At 38.7% G+C, this 20,818-nt stretch overlaps 2 protein-coding genes and 1 pseudogene across 3 annotated transcripts; 1 reads left to right on the top strand and 2 right to left on the bottom strand.

Moving 5' to 3' along the window:
- Window positions 1-3,165: 3,165 nt before the first annotated feature.
- Window positions 3,166-4,860, bottom strand: LOC115731018 (annotated as a pseudogene).
- A 5,445-nt stretch (window positions 4,861-10,305) lies between these two features.
- On the bottom strand, window positions 10,306-18,469 carry LOC115733332 (epoxide hydrolase A-like). Of its 2 annotated transcripts, XM_048281997.1 has the most exons (4): window positions 12,554-12,746; window positions 12,228-12,520; window positions 11,813-12,066; window positions 10,306-10,629 (listed from the first exon to the last, which is right to left on the bottom strand). In XM_048281997.1, the coding sequence occupies exons 1-4, from the start codon at window positions 12,744-12,746 to the stop codon at window positions 10,374-10,376; spliced, it is 996 nt and encodes a 331-aa protein (XP_048137954.1). In that variant the 3' UTR covers window positions 10,306-10,373. The 2 variants fall into 2 exon arrangements, with proteins under 2 accessions (XP_048137954.1, XP_048137953.1); XM_048281996.1 differs by lacking the exons at window positions 12,228-12,520; window positions 12,554-12,746 and adding an exon at window positions 17,917-18,469.
- On the top strand, window positions 13,994-14,354 carry LOC115742575 (proteinase inhibitor PSI-1.2-like). The gene is made up of 2 exons (XM_048281774.1): window positions 13,994-14,039; window positions 14,146-14,354. The coding sequence occupies exons 1-2, from the start codon at window positions 13,994-13,996 to the stop codon at window positions 14,340-14,342; spliced, it is 243 nt and encodes an 80-aa protein (XP_048137731.1). The 3' UTR covers window positions 14,343-14,354.
- Window positions 18,470-20,818: the final 2,349 nt, after the last annotated feature.

Below are 20,818 nucleotides of genomic sequence, written 5' to 3'. Positions count from 1 at the left end.
TTATTTCCGCGAACCAGAGATTTTGAATTCGGGGATTTGGTTACGCTAGATTACTCTAACGCCCTTTCGGTACCATTTTCATGAAAAATATTTGATTTGGCAATTTTGATGGATTTTACTTGAAATTCAAAGATGCAATTTTTTGATTTTTTCTTCTTTTTTATGGGGATGTAAAATATTGAACTTTGTACGATATACACCATGGGTGATTTAGAAAGAAAGAAAACGCAGCCAATCACGAGTATTTACAAAAATAAATTAACATGTAATAATGCTAAATTTTGGGACATGTGACATGTCTAAAATAAACAAACAAATGTTCACACCAAACGATTACATTTTTTGTAGATCGAGATGGAAAGGGTTACCTTCTAATACACAAAATCTTACTCACGTACACGTTATGGCTTCCTTCAAGATCTCGGAGTTGGAAGAACGTGGCTATCGTCGAAAAAAGGCAAGCAGTGGCGTTGTTGGATGGCGAGAGGCGAAGTACGTGCCGGGACTCGTCGAAGATGATGCTCGACTAAAACTCTTTTCTTCACTCTCAAATTTTCTCTTACGATTTTTCTCAAGAACTCTCTTTTTCCTCTCTAAAGAATTTCTCTCACAAATTCTCTCAATTCTCTTCCACTCCCCAACTCTCTCAATTCTCCTCTTTTATAGGCAAAGTTCTTCATCCTTCATTCTTCATCTTCATTTCTTCACCTTCCATTTTCATCTTCTCTTCTTCATCTTCATTTCTCCACCTTCCATTTTCATCTTAATTTCTCCACCTTCCATTTTCATCTTCTCTTCTTCATCTTCATCTTCTCTTCTTCATCTTCATTTCTCCACCTTCCATTTTCATCTTCCCTTCTTCATCTTCATCTTCTCTTCTTCATCTTCATTTCTCCACCTTCCATTTTCATCTTCCCTTCTTCATATTCATCTTCTCTTCACCATCTTCCTTTCATTATTTTCTCTTCACCATCTTCCTTTCTCCATCTTCTTTTGGTATTTGCAATACAGTCCCCGAAGTTTCAAGTATTTGCAATACAGTCCATGAAGTTTTAAGTATTTGCAATACAGTCCCTGAAGTTTCAAATCTTCTCGGTGCATTTTTCCATCACGTGCCTAGTCTAGACGCATGCTAAATTAAGTGTTCTACTTGCCAAATTATATGCCAATGCAATGTATGCTCAAAATAAATATGTGAGATGATTTTTATAATTTTTATGCAAAAAATAGATTAGTCAAAATTTAGGCGTCAACAGTGTTTAAAGAAGAAGCTCACTGAAATCACTAATAGTACATGAGGAGCTTTCGGTAAAGAAACTTCAAGGGAAATCGTGGGGCGGATTAAAAAAACTTTCGAGACAGGAAGAGATGTACTGGGGTACGAGATCACATATTTTTTTTTTGGTCGAAAGAAAGATTCTATCCATTGATAGTCGAGAGAGATACATAAAATGCTTTCAAACTTCCAAAAGACAATAAAAAGTCAAATTCCGCATCTAAAAGCACACTCTCATCCTTCATGAGTAGATCCAATACGATGAACTTGCGGCGGCCAATCATCAAAGTCCATGATGGGCACACACCTAGAACTGCCATACCAAATGCCACGGCTTGCGGTGCGCGTCCGTATTCGACGCCCCCATTACCAATGCCAAGCAATAACATCAACAACAATAGTGTGTTGAAAGGGCACAGGTAATATACCCGTAGGTAACTCTTAGATCTACATCTAAATATAGATCGGGAGAGTAAAATCCTTAGATCTAGATCTAAATCTAAATTGAGATAGAGAAGCAGCTTAAAAAGCTGCAGAAAATTATTTATGTTGACAAACTCCCAAAACACAGTGGGAGAGAAAATAAGAGACAAACTAGCAGAGAAAACTGATGACAGACGAAAGCTTCGGCACGACGATCTTCTTCCCAACGCCGACGATCTCCTTCCCAACGGCAACGATCTCCTCACCAGAGAAGCACAAACTAGAACTAGCTTCCAAGGCAAAACCAACCGAGATGAGTGAAACAAAGGACGTTGAAGAGCCGACACCCAGCGGCTATCCTCACGAACGCGTTCGGCTCCCGCGGCTTCCGAGACGCGACGAAGAGGCGATGGTGACGAAGGTGAGGACGGACTGAAAGAAGTGTTGGGGCGGGAGGAAGTACTTGTAGCCGAGCCGAAGGAGAGAGAGAGAGAGAGAGAGAGAGAGAGAGAGAGAGAGAGAGAGGGGATCGATGGGGGTGGGGTTGGAGAAGCCGAGTAGAGACAGAAATGAGGGGGTGGGGGGAGGGAGGGAGAGAGATTCCTCTCCCTCCCCCGGAATATGCAGCGGCGGCGAGAGCTAAAGGGGGAGGGGAAGAGACTAGGGTTTCACTGAGGAGGAGATTAGCTTGTTCTACGAGATCACATATTAGTTGGCTAAAATTGGGGTGGGGAGATAGGAACACGAAGTATTTTCAAGCTACCACTGTACAAAGAAGACAGCGGAATCGGTCCACGTTGAGAAATGACGCACATAATAGTACCGCGAGTCTAATTTACTGAAGAAGCACATAGTAGACTTCTACTAATCACTCTATGAAACCGTAGGATACAGAATCCTTTCATAAAGTACCACTAAGTATGAATAAGTTTAGACTTATTGCCCTTTGCAACTTCAGTTACAAAATTATCTCAAAGGGGATGGCCAATCATCCGAAACTTAAGCTTTCGAATTTAATTGCCACAGAGCAAAAGCCTTTGTCATTTTGATTGTTCAAGTGATACTGCACAACTTCGGATAAGAAAGAGAAAAAAGAAGTTTCAGGATCATGAAAAGTTACATTTTTAAAGACATGAACTAAAAAATTTTAGCATATCGTGACGAGTGTCGGGAGTCTTATCGTATTTCTCTCAATAATAAAAAGCAGTTACATTTTTCTGTTACGATTTGAGGAGTAACAACAATATATCCTAGAGAAAAATGCCAAGATAATAAAACCAGTGTACACAAATCGATAAAAGTAGTTATTTAAATACTCAGTGATATTATATTAGATTACTTCATATATCGCTTCCTTTGTGATTTCCAACGACAGAAATATAAGAAGAAAAAAAAACAGTTAAAAAAAAGCAACAGCTTCGTCCTTTATTTAGGGGGGGTGGTGGGGTGGAGGGGGAACAACATCTTCATCCTTAATTTGTTGGATAGACTCATAGATAGATCATGGGGATGAGAATTTCTTGATGAAGTCAAGAGTGTGAGAAGTGATCTCCTGAGGCTTCTCTTACTGGCGGAAGTGACCCACTCCTTCTATCACCTCCACTTCTTCCAAGTTGGGCACAGCCTCCTAGAACCACTGCCGTGGATGTACTCCTTCACGCCAATGATGTGATACGTGAGGTCCAGATCCCCCACTATAAACTTCACCCGCACTTCGATTCGCGCTCCGGCCCACGGGGCCGATAGCTCCCAGTTTCTGCGCTTGTAAAGGAGTTATTAGCAATCGAAAATTGACTTGAAGTATTATTTCGATTGCGATGCCAAAAATGTCTATGAAGGAGAAGGAAAAAATTTAAGAGGTTACTCTAGAACTTTTACCTTTTATTAGAAATTTTATGATCCTATTATGAACATGTAATAATCTTTTTGAAGTAAATTCGATACATTTAAATCACATTTCTTACACAGCCTTGGATATTAGATTAGATAAAGCAGCGACTGTGTTACGGTATGAAGATTTGGGGGAAATTCTTATGACAAAAAAAAAAAGGATTTGGGGGAATGTCGACTTATCTAGTAGGGAACAATTTTAGACACGACGGGGAAATACGATTCAAACATGATATGAATTTATTGAGAGAAATCAAAATCCATCGGACTTGCATAATTAGCTCAAAACCAACTTCACTCGAAACGTTTTCACTATTAAAATATGCTTTAGATAATCCCACTTAAAAGCATTTGAGGATGGCACCAACTCAAAAGATAGAATAAGCTTTGGAGAGAGAAATCAATTTTTACCGTATCGTACAACCGCGAAACATTCGACCTGTAAAGATAGAATAAGCTTTGGAGAGAGAAACGTACAAGTCCAGACAACGATAATAGTTGAATCCTCCAGTGAAGCCGGTCCGGCTGAATTGGGTGGCGTAGTAGCTGACGTCATCCTCGGTGAGCCAAGACGGCAAGTCGACCTGGCGCTCCTCCAACAGTTTAATCCTTCCTGAGAACCCTAAATCTTTAGGCACGCAAGGTGGGCCTGGATTCCGGCTAGTGAGGAATAGCTGAATGAGTTTGGCGGTATCGGCTTTCGCAAAGTCCTCTTCCATCTCCCCAGGCTCCTACCAAGTTTAAAAGATCAAAGCCTTAACCGAGTAAGATATCGACCGCACGACATTAGTTCTCACCTGAAACCTGCAAACGTAGTAATCATCTCCGTACATCATCCTTATTGACTCGACGGGCTTCTTCTCCGGATCACTCGGGAACCAGGTGCCGCCAGGGTACCACGGGACGCTCGTGTTGACCAACGCCTTCACCCGGTCGGGCCTCAGCAGGCACAGGTACCACGCGATCATCGCCCCGCAGTCGTGCCCCACCACGAACTCCTGCCCTATCCCCAGCGCCTCCAGCATCCCCACCAGGTCCCCCACCACGTGGAACGCAGTGGACGACGCGGCGGAGGGCAGCGCATCGGTGCCTCCGTAGCCCCAGAGGTCGGGCGCGACGGCATGGTAGCCGAGGGCCGCGAGGGACACCATCTGGGAGAGCCACGAGTACCAGAGCTCCGGGAAGCCGTGGATGAAGAGGACCTCGCCAACCGACGCCACGTGCATGTTTATGCCGTTGGTGCGAACCGTGGAGTGCTGGATCTTCTCCATTTCTTCGACGTTTTCCTGTTTTGTTCCCGTTCTCTGTTGGACAAGTTTTGCGATTGTGGCAAAGGAGACGAAGAGGCGAATGAGAGTATATAATGGATGGAGAGTTTGGTCTCTTTCATGGAACCACGACAAGCAGCGCGAGAGGAAGAAGACAGATTGACGACATTTCCTATTAAAGAAGAAAGGAGATTTATTCATATTTTCCTTAAGAAAGAGTAATTTATTTTTTCCCCTTTTTGTCTCCAGCACCTGAACAAGAAGGGCCTATAATACTTGGTAGGAAATTGACGGATTTGCCCTATGTGTTTCAACGTATGTTTGGAACTCGATACTCATCACTTTATAAATAAGAGGGAAGATGACTTAAATTTTTTTAAATTTTTGGCTCAATGTATAATGTGGTCCCGAAACTTTTAATTTCACTAACAAAATCTATGAACTTTAGTTCAATGTGCAATGTGATTCATAAACTTTTGGAATATGTTTAACTTAGTGCATGAACTATAGAAAAATATCTAACATATGAAAGAACTATATTGAACATCTTCTTATAATTGAGAAACTAAATTTAACATGTTCCAAAAATTTAGGGACCATATTAGTCAAATTAAAAATTGAGGGATCACATTACATATTGGGCTAAAGTTCATGGATCATATTAGTTAAATTAAAAGTTTAGGGATCACATTACATATTAGGTCAAAGTTCAAAGAATATTTATGTCAAAAGTGTACGAAAGCCGACACATGCAGGAATGATGCTCAAATTTATTCTCTTTTTCCTTTTCTGTTATTTTTCCTCTTTTCCGTCTTGCGCGTGGGCGCCCACAAATTTAACTTTTTATCGTAGAGCTAACAACAGGAATGATGATGATGATGATGATGATGATGATGATGATGGAAGATGGATGCTCCCTCTTGATTAAGTCATAATTGAACATTAAAAGACGTAATGGGTTTTGGTAATTTGTCTTCTTTCTCTTACACTTTCCAGATAATTTTTAGGTCTTCCCTACCATATTTAGCGATAACAATAAAATCGTTATCAAAGATAATTGGAATTTTCTTTTTTAACTTTGCAGAACTTTCATGACTGTGCACATATTTAGTATATAAATAAGGTCAAGCTCAATATGAATGTGATGTGCATGTATTAGGAAAAAATTACCAAAAAAGTTGTAACCTATTGCAATTGATGTGGTATTTTTTTTTTTTTTTTGGTAAGGATTGATGTGGTAATTTTTAACACTATTTTAATCTTTTTTTTTGTTTTTTCCCCAATCTATAGGGCCGGCGGGGGCGATGCACAGGCCTAGTTGGGGAAAAAACTAAATAAAAGAAAAAATAAATTTTCTGAAAAAAGTTCTCACACCGCCCTCGCCGGCCCTAAGAGTTGGGGAAAAACACTAAATAAAAGAAAAATAAAAATTTAAAAAATATTAAATTTTTATGAGAAAAAGTCCATGTCAGTGTCGATAGTGTCATGTTAGCACTGCATAGACTGAACCGACACAAATGCAAAAGGTTTAGGATTAAATTGGTATAATTACAATAGTTTTATGAGCTTTTTGGTAATCCTCCCCATGTAGTAGTGTCTCTATAATAAATGTTCAATACACATGGCATGTGATTTTGAAGTAGAAGACATGGAAATCTGGGATTCGGAGATAGTCTAATAAATTAATTTCAATTGTATGGAGAATTAAGATATCAATATTAATTTTTAAATTACCACCCAGATTCTTTTCTGCAATGCAAACAGCGAATGAGTATATTGCTCTCTTCTATCCATAATTGAAAGCAGAACTTTATGCAAAAATAAGGGAAAGAAAGAAAGTATGATGAAATTGACTATTGCGAAAATAAAGGAATTTCGCTGAGTTTAATTATTTTAGAAATTTATAGGAAACAACTTTCCTAAATTTAGTTTAAAACGGAGTATTCAAGCAATATGGATTGGATCGGGTAAGAGTTAGATCGAATATGAGTCACTAGACTTGCATTGCAATTAATGGATCATAAATAAGTTAAATAGGCCTATTTAGGTCGGGCCATTTATGACCCGATTCAATCCCTACTCGACCAATCTGTTTGACAGGTCTTCTCGAAGCATAGCCAAAATCAACTCTTTAAAGGTAAAATATCAATATATCGACAAAAAAAGAAGAAGGTAAAATACCAATAATGCCAGCATAGGGAAAAGTAATTAAAAGCATAACAAATTCGTATTCCACAACAGATAATGTAAGGTTGGCTTTTTGGGCATTTTATGTGCTCTTACTATTAAATACGAACAAAAAAAGGCTCAAGATAATTAAGTCCAACCAATCCAACCAAAAGCCCAATCTATAATCTTACTCTTGTACCTTTTGAACGTGGGAGCTGTTGCTAAAACAGAAAGAAGTAGCAAAGCAAAGTTGAACCCGTTAACTTGGAATTTGGCTTTGGATGAGATTTCGGCAGCTGGCTTTTAGTCTTTTACACCCAAGTCGGCAATGATCAAGTGGCGGTGAAAGTATATGTTCCACGCGAGCCTTATTTTTATTAAATGGTCTTTTAAGGTTGAAAAGAGAAAAAAAAAAAAAAAGGCCACGATAGTATTTGTCATATATATCCATGTTTTTAGGGTTCTTGCATTTCTTAGTCATGTAAATCGATTTTTTTTGTAATAATTTAAGTTTCTTTGGAGTTTTATTACCAATTGTTGATTATTACTTTTTCATACCATTCTCCAGGTGCGATTTTGGATTTGTCCATTAACTCTACGGCGGTGAATATTAATCTAAGTAGCACCGATACCAACACATGACATGACACGTCAACACGTCATTTATAAAAAAAAAATAGAGAAATTTGATACGTTAGGATACATTGTATATTAAACGTATAAATTATCATGTATATATGAAAATATCAGAGGTGAGTTTCTTCTTTTTCTTCTTCTTTTTCGGTTAGGGATTCACGATTAGTTTTTTTGGGGCTGGTTGGGTATATTAATTTTTGGGTGACTAGGTATATGACTTGAGTATATATATTTTTGATAGATTTACATTTTGATCCCTAATTTATTGAAAATATTTAAAATTGACTCTTTTGTCGCTGGTGTGTTCGGAGTGGTAACCACGTGTCGGATGTTTGACAACTATTGATCATGTATTGATCGCGTGTCGAATAGTGTCTGTGCATCCTAGGTTATTGTTTGTGTAGCTAAATGGATTGTAATGGGTTCAAAGACAAACAAATTTATAACCCACATATAATTAGGCTAACCCAAAAATAATCCGTTTGTAGAATTTAACTAACCCATCTTTGACCTATTTTCAATAAAGTGGGTCAAGTATGGGTTTTCAACCAACACTGACGACTCTAATGTATTTATTTATTTATTTTTTACCTCCACGGGTGGAACCTTTCTCGTGCAAAGATCAAAAGCTTCTAAATGAAATGAGGGTGCAATTTTCTACTATTTTTAAATCATCCTTTTCTCGTATGGACGATTGATTGTACCCTTCTATTTATATATCTATAGTATATTGAGGAGAATCCGAGTGACAATGAGTTAAATTGCTACTGATTATCAATCGGGAAATTATTTTTCTTTGAATTTTGAGCTGCGGAACTGTGTAAAATAGTACTTTATGAAGAAGAAAAGGAGGGCTCTTCGTTTATTATTTCTTCTTGTTAGGACTGCTCATTATATCGTTTTTTCCCGATAATATTTGATTGAGGACTCTTCATTTTTATAAATCCCGATTGAAACTTTTTTTATTCTGGATCTGTCAATTCTTCAAGTCTAGGTTCTGTTTTCCCCTTCCCCATCTTCCTTTCCTGCCACATCTCTTGGTCTCTCTCCCTCATCTCTCCTTGAGACGCGGACGCCCTCTTCCCCCTCATCCACGCTTTCCTCGGCGAGATATTGCACGTTCCATCGTAGCAGCTATCAAGACCTCACTGACTCGCGTGTCGGATGTGGGTCAGTGTCCGACACCGATGCGGCGACCCCTCCGGCGTGTCCATGCTTCTTAGCTGGAGAGGACCTTGAAGACTAATGAAAATTACTCTAGTGCGAAAAATTGAAAAAATTACCAAAAAAGTTGTAGATTTATTGCAATTGTGTTAATTCAGTCCGAAAGTTTTTTTTTTTTTTTTGCTAATTTAATACTGAACTTTTTGTATTTGTGCAAATTCAGTCCATCCGACCAATTTTGGGCGGCCGGTCTTGACTTGAGCCGTCATGTGCTGTCGTCCGTCACCACCTCCGGAGAAAAAGGAAAATAAAATAAAAAATATGTCTTCAAAAAATAAAAAAATTAGAAAATAAAAAATAATTTTAAAAAAATAAAAAATAATATTTTTTTCAAAAAATAATTTCAATATGGTTAGGACCATATTTGATTCGACCCAAACCCGACTCAATCCACCTGTTTGACACCTCTACTCGTCGTTAAACTCCATAACTTTTTGTTCTCGACTTTTGTAATCTTGTTTTTTTAAATACTTTGAAACATTTATGTTTGTTGTAGCAAACAATTTAAGTGCAGACTTCGTTGAGCATCATCATTGAGTTCTTTTTTGAGGATTTTGCATATATCTTCATGCTCCACGAAGTAAATAGATTAATTGTAGATTATCCATGATGTGTATTCATTTTACTAGTGATACTATATATGTTGATTTTTTACTAACAAGACATAATTATTTGACTCAATGAAAAAATTGGGAAGAGAAATTGTTTCGAGAACATAAATTTTGTTGCAGTTACTAAATGTATTTTTGTTCCGAGAACAGAAATTTTGTACAGTTATCAAACGCGTTTTGATTTTCTAAAGCTCTTACAAGGAACAGAATAAAAAAATCAATTATAACATAATTAATTTTTTGAATCGAAATCGTTGTCAAACAGATCCCTAGTCTACTACAAAAGGGGCACCAGCACCATATTTAATCATCTCTCTCACCTATCAGATCTCCATCTTTTACTCTATTTTTCATTAAGGCCTTTTTTTTATTATTCAATCTATTTTGCTGTGATGCCCATATGGCAACCATAGCAATGTCACTTGCGCGAAAGTATAGGGAATTTTATTTTAAAAAAATGACACATTCATATTCATATTGTAAGGAATCATGAATGATTGTGACAAGTCTTAGGGTTTAAAAGCATGGAGCGAAAAAAATAAGCATATGATAACAAGTTTAGAAGTCTTAAACGTAATTCTCGTTACGACAGAAAAAAATTACTTTTTTTTTGTTGCTCCTTGAGAAATGACAACGATATATCCTAGAGAGAAATGCTAAGACAATGAAATAGAATACCCAAACGAATATAATTAGTCATCCAAATCCTCAGTTTTATTATGTTGGATCACTTCACATATAGCTTCCATTGTGATACCCAACGATAGAAACCTAAGGGGAAAAAAAAAACAGTCATAGGCCAACGGTTTCGTCCTTTATTAATGGGGGAAAAACAACAGCTTCATCCTTAATTTTTTGGAGGGAGTACTAGATGGATCATGGGGATGAGAATTTCTTGATGAAGTCGTGAATGTGAGAAGTGATTTCCTGAGCCTTCTCTTGCTGGATGAAATGAGCCGCTCCTTCCATCACCACCACTTCTTCCAAGTTGGGCACAGCCTGCTTGAATCCACCGCCGTGGATGTACTCCTTCACACCAGGTATGTGATAGGCGAGGTCCTGATCCCCCACTATGAACTTCACCGGCACTTCGACTCGCGCTCCGGCCCACGGCGCCAATAGCTCCCAGTTTCTGTGCTCATAAAGAAGTTATTATTGATCGAAATTGACTTAAGATATCATTTTCATTGCAATGCCAACAAAAAAAAAACTTTGAAAGGGAAGTAATAATTCTAAGAGGTTACTTTAGAACTTTTACTTTTCATTAGAAATCTTATAATCCTATTTGGAACACAAAATAATCGTTTTTAATTAAGTTGACTAAATTTAACTCACATTTCTTAAACAATCATAGATATTGAGATTATATAAAATAGCGACTTTCTCATTATATTTTTAGGCTAATCTTCTAGCGTTTTCCACCTCATAATTCCTTCTCCTTGAGCAATGGGAGAATGTCAACGTATCTAGAGGGGGCAATTTCAGACATGACAGAGGAACATGACCCGAACATGATGGGAATTTATCGAGAGAAATCAAAATCCATCACACTCGTGCAATTAACTTGAAACCAACATTACTCGAAATGTTTTCACTAGTAATAAATGCCTTTTGCAATCCCCTTGAAAAACGTTTTAGGATGGCACCAACTCAGTACGAATGAATTGGCATGTCATGAACTGGTGAAATTCATCCATATGTGACAACCATTTTCGTATATCTCTAGGATCTCTACCCTATCAACTAGGCATGTTAAAATGAGTCATGGACCAATTTCTTACCTAACCCCTATTGAGAGATTGAGTTATTATATGAATTAGTTATATTCAATAAATGAGTCACAACTAAATTTAGGATGGTAAAACTCAAAATAATATAGGTGTTAAATGGGTTTACAACTTATTTAGACCCAACGCACTTCTATGACTTTTTCTTTACTTTCTCTCACCCTCACTCGATCTTGCTCTCTCGGCTTAGTTTGGTTTTCCTAGATTGGTTAAATATGAAAGTGTTTCAATAATACGAGTCACGAGTATGAATTGGATCCGGTATGCGTCGTTAGATTTATATTATACAAAAAGGGATATAACAGGTTAAATGTATCAAATTAGATCGGATCATTTTCGATCCGGCCCATCCGTTTGATAGGTCTATTATCAACTTTCTCCAGAGCTCAAGTTAGACCACACAACCGCAATAACCGTTAAAATATTCATTAGTACAATCCTAATGTGACATTTGACCTGTTAGAGAGCATAAGCTTAGAGAGAGAGAGAGAGAGAGAGAGAGAGAGAGAGAGAGAGAGAGAGACTTACAAGTCCAAGCAACGGTAATAGTTCAAAGCCCCGGTGAAGCCGGTGCGGCTGAATTCGGTGGCGTAGAAGCTGACGTCATCCTCGGTCAGCCAAGAGGGCAACTCGATCTGGTGCTGTTCGAATAGCTTAGTCATTCCTGAGAATCCTAAATCTTTAGGCACGATAGGTGGGCCTGGATCGCGGCTTGTGAGGAATAGCTGAATGAGTTTCGCAGTATCAGCTTTCGCAAAGTCCTCTTCCATCTCTCCAGGTTCCTACCAAGTTTAAAGGTTTGTCAGGATCGTCAAAAGATCCTAAGCTGCCCTAGTCTGTAATCTACGTTTTGCTAGTGGCGATGGCTCAAAAGTTCCGATTCTTTGAAAAGATCAAGTCCTATCCAAATCAGATATCAACTATACAACACTAGTTCTCTCACCTGAAACCTGCAAACGTAGTAATCATCTCCGTGCATCGCCCTTATTGACTCGACGGGCTTCTTCTCCGGATCACACGGGAACCAGGTGCCGCCAGGGTACCACGGGACGCTCGTGTTGACCAACGCCTTCACTCGGTCAGGCCTCAGCAGGCACAGGTACCACGCTATCACCGCCCCCCAGTCGTGTCCCACCACGAACGCCCGCCCGATCCCCAGCGCGTCCAGCATCCCCACCAGGTCCCCCACCACGTGGAACGCCGTGTACGACGCCGCGGACGGCGGTGCGACGGTGCCTCCGTAGCCCCGGAGGTCGGGCACGACGGTGCCTCCGTAGCCCCGGAGGTCGGGCGCGACGGCGCGGTAGTCAAGGGCTGCGAGGGACACCAACTGGTGGCGCCACGAATACCAGAGCTCCGGGAAGCCGTGGATGAAGAGGACCGTGTCGGGGCCGTCGCCCACCCACGCCACGTGCATGTTTATGCCGTTGGTGCGAACCGTGCGGTGCTGGATGTTCTCCATTTCTTCGACGTTTTCTTGTATTGTTTCCGTTCTCTGTTGAACGAGTTTTATGAGTGTAGCGACGGAGATGACGAGATGAAATGTGAGCATACAGCTGGAGAGTAAGAGGACAAAATGATATTTCCCCGTTATAAAAAGAAGGATAATTAATTACCATATTCATTTTTTTTTATCGAAATCATCATATTCATTAAGAAACGAACCCAATAATTGAGTTTTTGGGACCGGGAAAAAATGACACCCCTTAGGATTAGTAAATGTTCTAAAGATAAATGGGGTTTGAATCCCCTCTTTCGGGAGAAGTGGAATAGGAACGCGTAAAGAGAGAGTAGGGTTTTGCAATCCGCACACGTAACATAGCGCACATAATGTGATTTGTATAATACAATATGATGGGATAGAACCAGATAAAAAAAATGTTTCAAAATTGCATTATTTTGCATTTTTGGAGCTCCTAATTAAGTTACTTATAAGAGAGAGACGAACAAAAAAAGTCAAGTCAGAATTTTTTATTAGCTAAATTGGATGGTTAATTTCACCAACATAATAAATGTTAAAATTTTATTGCGCTTTTTACAAGTTTAAGAACTCAATTATATTTTTGTGATAAGTTTTGAAATTTCTGGTGCCCTTATCTCATTTTTTAGTTACTTCATATCGTATTATATGAAAATACTTGTCGGTCTATTAAAAACTTGATGATTCTATCGTGGTAGGACGATAGAATCTGAATAACGTCAAAACTCATTACATCTCCATAATAAATGTTCGTCACGTGTGATTTAAGAAGGAAACGGGGAACTTTGGCGGGACAAAAAAGTCCCCTTGATCGGCTAAATTTAATTAATGATCATGCGCGTAAATAAATTTTTTTTTATTCTTCGTGTCTAACTCTCCTCTCTCTATTGGTGGTGTAAGAAATAATTGCAGTGGTAAGACTGGACTACCTTCAGTCAACAGCGTGCTTTGACCGAACGTCATTAAATCAGACTACGACCGTTCACTTGGATTTGGCCACTCATCTCCTGTTCAAACACTAATGCACCAGCTGTCACCTCGTTGAAGCTCGAAAAGTCTAAAGTTCGACGCTTGAGTACGCAGACTTCGAGCATGTTACGGCCGACAATTATGCGACGGAGACATTAATGCATCGCCATCCGCTGCAGAATCGTGACTTTAGATTTTCATTTTTCCCCAAAAAAGCACGACCTCGGTGACGTGCCATCGGAAAACTCATCAGGAACTTCATGGCTCGGTGCAACGCGTGTTGTATGGTGCTTCTCCTCGTATGCGGTGAGTCTTAATAATCTTAATATGCCCGCCACTGACCTCCTCGCGCCCTTGGCTCCGCTACTATCGTGCCTTCGAATCGGTGATCGCACTCTTTGTTTATTGATAGGTGCACTTCTGCTTGACATGAATCCCGGGATGATGGCGATCAGCGCTGTAGCTTGTCCTCAGTACTGCTTGCAAGTGGACTACATGACTTGCCCGTCCACCGGCAATGAGCACCTGAGTCCCAGGTGCAACTGCTGCCTCGCCCCGAAAGGCTGCACTCTTCACCTGACCGGAGGCGGATCAATTTCTTGCAGTTGAAGGAATCGAAAGTCTCTCGCAACTTTACACGAAACTTTTCTGAACGATCTCTGTTAACTTGATCGAACGAAGATAGCCAAAAAAATAAGTGAATACTGCGTTGTCTTTTAATGTCGTCCTTCGCTTGCCTGGGTTCTGTTCTGATGATATTTTTGTTGCGGTGCTTCGTTATGCTACTCATTGCATGCTTACATCCGATCCTGTGAGGCGATCGTACAAGGGCTGGGGCGATGTCCCTGATCATATCTTGGCTTTGTCCATCTCAGATTTAGAGCCCCAGACCTCATATGAATCTGAAGTTGCTACTATCACCCGAAGGACTTTCAATACTAGCTCACGATTTCATGTTTCAGTTCCTCATGAAAACTTTTCGACATATAAATAAAGGCTTCAATGGCTTGATGATATGCAGCAAATGCTTGTAAAAAGTACGTGGACAATCCAAAACTCTCAGTTGTTGTGAATTGGTGTAAAGAACCAGCATGGGTCGTAGCAGATCTGCTGCCGTGGTTCTTCTGCTAATATTCAGTAAAGCTTCAATTCTCTTACACTCACGAATCGCGCTTGCTAGTTGCTACTCCATACGATTTCATCGGTTCTGCTACACCTCCGGCAATTTGTTGGTTTGAGCCGAGGTTCTGCTAAAGTCATGGTTCTGCATCGGATGGCGATCCATTAATGTCTCCGTCGCATAATTATCGGCCGTAACATGCTCGAAGTCTGCGTACTCAAGCGTCGAATTTTAGACTTTTCGAGCTTCAACGAGGTGACAGCTGGTGCATCAGTGTTTGAACAGGAGATGAGTGGCCAAATCCAAGTGAACGGTCGTAGTCTGATTTAGTGATGTTCGGTCAAAGCACGCTATTGACTGAAGGTAGTCCAGTCTTACCATTGCACTTTCCACCACCAATCATTTTACCAATAGAACCACATGCCTATTGACCGCACCCCCTTTCGAAATATTTTATTTTGGTCACGATCTCTCCGTGAAGAAAGAAAATCGATTTCTACTTTCCAACTAGGTGAATGAATATCCTCAATTGATCCTAATTAATTCTTTTTTGTTAAGCCATCTAATAAAGCCTATATGCACTCTTCCCTCTTCCACATATCAAAACTAGACAATTAAGGAAAATATCTTCAATTTCCTCTAATAACCGTTATGTTATTTTTAAGTGTTCAACCAGTCCATGAAACCGCATTTCACGAATCTCCGTGCTTATCTTCCATTATAAGAAATCGGTGAGACCTAATTGAACTCGCATTATTTGGGGTCAGGGGTAAATAAGAAAGAAATAGTCCAATACAATCCTTCTTTAATATCCTCGGAACAATACATTATTTAATAGGGGTTAGTAGGACCTTGGATGCGACCTGTGATTATTCTTGATGCCAAGGGACGTGAAAATCCAAACTTTGTCTTCGAATTTTTTATGGACTTCATATCATATGTTATCAAAATGTTGACGATTCTATCGAGGTAGGATATATAAATACGGTCAAGCTCAAGAAAAAAATGAGGAAAGTACCAAAAAGTTTTACACATTGTATTGGTACCAATTCATTTATAAATATTTCAATTGTGCCAATTTAGTCCTAAAATTTTTACATTTGTGCTAATTGAGTTCATTTGGCCAATTTTGATCGAAAATCGCTAACATTTCCAAAGCTTAGGAGTGAGTCCGTTGCGGCCTCACCGGCAGAGTGCGACTCCTGGAAGGTCCTAGTCCAGATTGGCGAGGGCCACGGCCCTCACCGGCTAAAATGAAAGAAAAAATAACTAAAATTTTAAATTTTTAGAAAAATTCTTAAAAATATTCATGTGAGCGTTGGTCACATCACATAGGACGGCCGTTAGCTATTTTTGCCAAAAATTGACCCGATAGACTCAATTGACATAAGGGCAAAGATTTAGGACTAAATTGGCACGATTGAAGGGTTTATGATTGAATTGATACAAATAAAATAAGTTTAGGAATTTTTTTGTACTTTTCACCAAGACCAATATGATATGCATGTATTAGTGTCTCCATAATAAATGTTCAATACACATAGCGTTTGATTTTGAAGTAGAAGACGTGGAACTCTAGAATTTCGGAGATCGTCTAATAAGTTAACTTCAACTGTACGGAGAATTAAGATAGTTAATATTATTTGTCAATCACTACCGGGATTCTTTTCTGCAATGCAGATAGTGAACGAATATATTGCTCTATTCTATCCATAATTGAAAACATATATTTATGCAAAAAATTTAGGGAAAAAGGAAAGAATGATGAAATTGATTGTTACGACAATAAGGGAATCTCGCAAACTATAATTATTTTAGGAATTTATAAGAAATAAATTTTTCTAAGCAATATGGGTCGGATGGAGTATGGATAAAAACGAGTTTGAGTAGTTAGATTTGTATTGCAATAAATGAGTCATAAATTTTTAAATGAGTCTATTTATGTCAGATAATTTATGATTCTACTCAAACTCGATCCGACCTATCCGTTTGACAAGTCTTCCGAAAACATAGCCAAAATCAACTCTTTAAAGGTAAAATATTGATAATGCCAGCATAGGAAAAAGCAATAAAAGATAGTAAATGTGTATTCCATGACACATAATGTAAGGTTGATTTTTTGACCATTTGCTCTTATTATTAAATACAAACAAAAAGCAGCTCAAAATAATTAATTCCAGTCAATCCAACCAAAAGCTCTATCTATAATCCGACTGTTATACCATTTGAACGTGCGGGCTGTGGGTCCAAAAGAAACGAGAAGCAAAGCAAAGTTGAACTTGTTAACTTGGACTGTGGCTTTGGATTAGATTTCAGCAACTCTCTTTCACCCTCAAGTCAGCAATGATCGAATGGCGGTGAAAGTATTTGCTCCATTCGAGCCTTCTTTTTATTAAAGTTGTATTTTAAGGTTAGGAAAGAGATTTTTTTTTTTAAAGGGTTAAAACTGCGAAAGACCAAAAATTGATACACCATTGACAAATTGTGAATGAATTGTGCAAAAGGGGATTCGTCACCGAGGCGATGGACCGCTCAATTGACGTGCTAAACAGAATTATCCAACGTCGTAAGACAACTTTCGATGTGCTTATTCAGTACCTCTTCCAAGGTGATATAACTTAGATGACTGACACTATGTTCAGGATGGGTTGTGTTTTGGAAGAAGGCATGTGCCATGCTCTGGTCAATAAAATTTGTAAGAAGTGAAGTTGATAATTCTGTTTAGCACGTCAATTGAGCGGTCCGGTCTCGGGACCATCTGATCCGATTTTCGATTATAGGGTGGAATCGAACCGGATAGAGAACCGATCATCCCTACTCATTACTCATTACGAGTATAAATATTGAATTTTTTTACCTCTAAACTGCATCTATAGATATATTTATACGATATTATTTTCAACTTTTCTATTGGGCTCGTAAAATTCAACTTTGAGCTTTAACTCAAGCTGGCATGGTCTGTGTCATCTACGTTTTGTTTGTAGCCACGACTCAAAGTTGCAAATTTTTTAAAGTTGGAGCCCAGGCCAAGTCAGGTCTCGACTATTGAACATCGGTCCTCACCTGAAACCTGCAAACGTAGTAATCATCTCCAAACTTCGCCCTCATCGACTCGACGGGCTTCCTCTCCGGATCCCTCGGGAACCACTCGACGCTCGTGTTCACCAACGCCTTCACCCGGTCGGGCCTGAGCAGGCACAGGTACCACGCCATCATCGCCCCCCAGTCGTGCCCCACCACGAACACGCGCCCGATCCCCAGCGCGTCCAGCATCCCCACCAGGTCCCCCACCACTTGGAACGCTGTGTACGACGCCGCGGACGGCGGTGCGTCAGTGCCGCCGAAGCCCCGGAGGTCCGGTGCGACAGTCCGGTAGCCGAGGGCCGCGAGGGACACCATCTGGTGGCGCCACGAGTACCACAGGTCCGGGAAGCCGTGGAGGAAGAGGACCGTGTCAGGGCCGTCGCCCACGGACGCCACGTGCATGTTTATGCCGTTGGTGCGGACCGTCGCGTGCTCGATCTTCTCCATTTTGACCGATATTTTCCTGTTTTTCTCCCGTTCTCTGCTGAACGAACTTTGCGAGTGCAGCGAAGAAGATGAAGAGATGAAATGAGAGTATTTAGTATATCGAGAGTTCGGACCTTTCCGTGGAACCACAACAAAGCATCTGGAGAGGAAGAAGACAAAAGGATATTTCCCTGCCAAAAGAACAGAAGAGTAAATTTTAAAAAAAAAAACATAAAAGAATTCATTTTGATACTTGTCCAAAACGACAGATTCGCATAATGTTTTTGAACTTATCTTCAAAACTTATAATTCTATCATTCTTCCATTTTCTTTTCACATGCATTTTCCACTCTTCCAAAGGAAAATCACTTTATTGACCTCTTTTTCTTCACTTCAATTTTCTTTACCTAAATTTTCTCCACCGTCTATTTTTGCTCCCAAGCATCATGTAAAAGTGGATGATGTCCATGTTTGGAACTCAACATTAAGAAAATGATTGAATAAAATTTCTTTTAACGAAAAATGAAGAAAAATATGACCCATTTAATACGAACAAAAAATACTAGCTTCTCTAGCATGGCATAAAACATAATTTAGGTAGGGAAAATTGGATGATCATCGTGTAAAAGTGGATGGCGTCCATGTTAGGTTAATGCTCATTGTACCCTTTTAAGGTTAATATCCATTGTACCCACGGAAGTTAAGTAAAATCAAAATAATAGCGATGATAGTTAGATAGATGATCTATCGCAATCAACTCGTGTACTCTTCACTACTAGATGCATAACATTATATAGAAGTTACACAATTCTCTCTTCCCTTTATTTCTTATTTTGTTATCATAGTTAGACAATCAAGTAAATATCCTGATTTTCTCGAACAAGTCATTCTATTTTTAAGTGTTCAATCTATCGGGGCATCACATTATCCTAGTTAGACTAACCTGAGAGGCCACGAATCTTTGCCCTAATTTTTCATCGCAAAAAGTCGAGTAAACGGATCAAAATCATAATTTTGTGGGTCCGGGGAAAATATGCGAGAGATGCTGCAGTACAAACCCTTTTTCGTTTCATCGGAAGTACATTATTTTTCTTTTTGGCCGAAGTCCACGCACTATTCATTATTTAATTGGGGTTGGTTCAACGTTGGATGCGAACTGTGATTAGTTTTGATTCCAAAGGGCATGAAGACAAAATCATGTGATCCAAACTTTGTCTTCAAATTTTGGTTACTTTACATCATGCATTTTCGAAATGCTAGTTTATCTCTTAAAAAACTTGATGATTATATGAATAAGGTCAAACTCATTGCACAAATGACAACCGATATTAATGTTCAACACATATGACGCTCAATTTTAAAAAAGAAAACATGGAACTTTAGTGGCATGAAAAGATTTCTGATATCAAGTAATGAAAATAGGGCTCCGTTTGTTTCGCGAGAAAAGTATGATTTGGAAAATATTTTCATAAAAATAATCGCTTGTATCTCTTACAAAAATGCATGAACAAAAAAATAACTTCATCATCCATGAAATTTTTTAGACATAAATTGTTATAGCAAATGAAAATAATTTTATTGGCTAATTATTTAAAGCGATATAAGCAATTATTTTTAGAAAAATATTTTCAAAATTATTTATTTTTCACGAAACAAACGCACGCTAAATTGGTGTGTGCACTTGATTATTTTTCTTTCTTCGTCTAATGTTAGAGTAATTTAACAATGAAATTAACAACTTTAATCATATGGAGAAACAAAATATTAAACTTATCTTTTTAATCAAGCATACGAGTCTTTTATAGAATGCATACGGTGAAGGGGGGAAAATTACCAAAAAAATTCTAAACCTATTGTATTTGTGCCAATTTAGTTCTAAACTTTTCGATTGTGCTAATTCAGTCCTAAATCTTTTGACAACTTGTCAATTCAATCATAAACCTTTCAATTATGTCAATTTAGTTCTAAACCTTTTAAATTTTTGCCAATTTAATCCTAAATCTTTTGAAGGTTTGCCATTTTAGTCCTAAATATATTATTTGAGCAATTTGCCGGAAGGACTAAATTGGTAAAAATTCAGTTCTAAACCTTTCAAAAGCCTAACGATTCGAGTGATTCACGGTATAAGTTCATGATCGAAAGAATCAACCTGGCACATGCACAATGATTATTTTTCATTCTCAGTTCAACGTCATGGTAGATTAATAATAGAACTTATAACTTCATCTGTTTGAATATTTAAAATACTTGTTAATCATTAGACGGCTACTTTTCTAGAATGCAAACAATGAATTAATATTTCGCTATGCTCTTATAGTTAAAAAAATATTTATCCCTAATTAAGGGAAAAAAGAGGGATGTATGAATTTGGTTATTGCGACAATTAAAGAATTCCGCTGAGTCCAATATTGCAATCCTTTTCTTCGCAATCGCAATAGCAAAACCTAGTGAGAAA

The sequence above is a fragment of the Rhodamnia argentea genome, chromosome 7, assembly GCF_020921035.1.
Source record: "Rhodamnia argentea isolate NSW1041297 chromosome 7, ASM2092103v1, whole genome shotgun sequence".
NCBI classification, from domain to species: Eukaryota; Viridiplantae; Streptophyta; class Magnoliopsida; order Myrtales; family Myrtaceae; genus Rhodamnia; species Rhodamnia argentea.
This window is presented reverse-complemented; position numbering and strand designations above follow the sequence as displayed.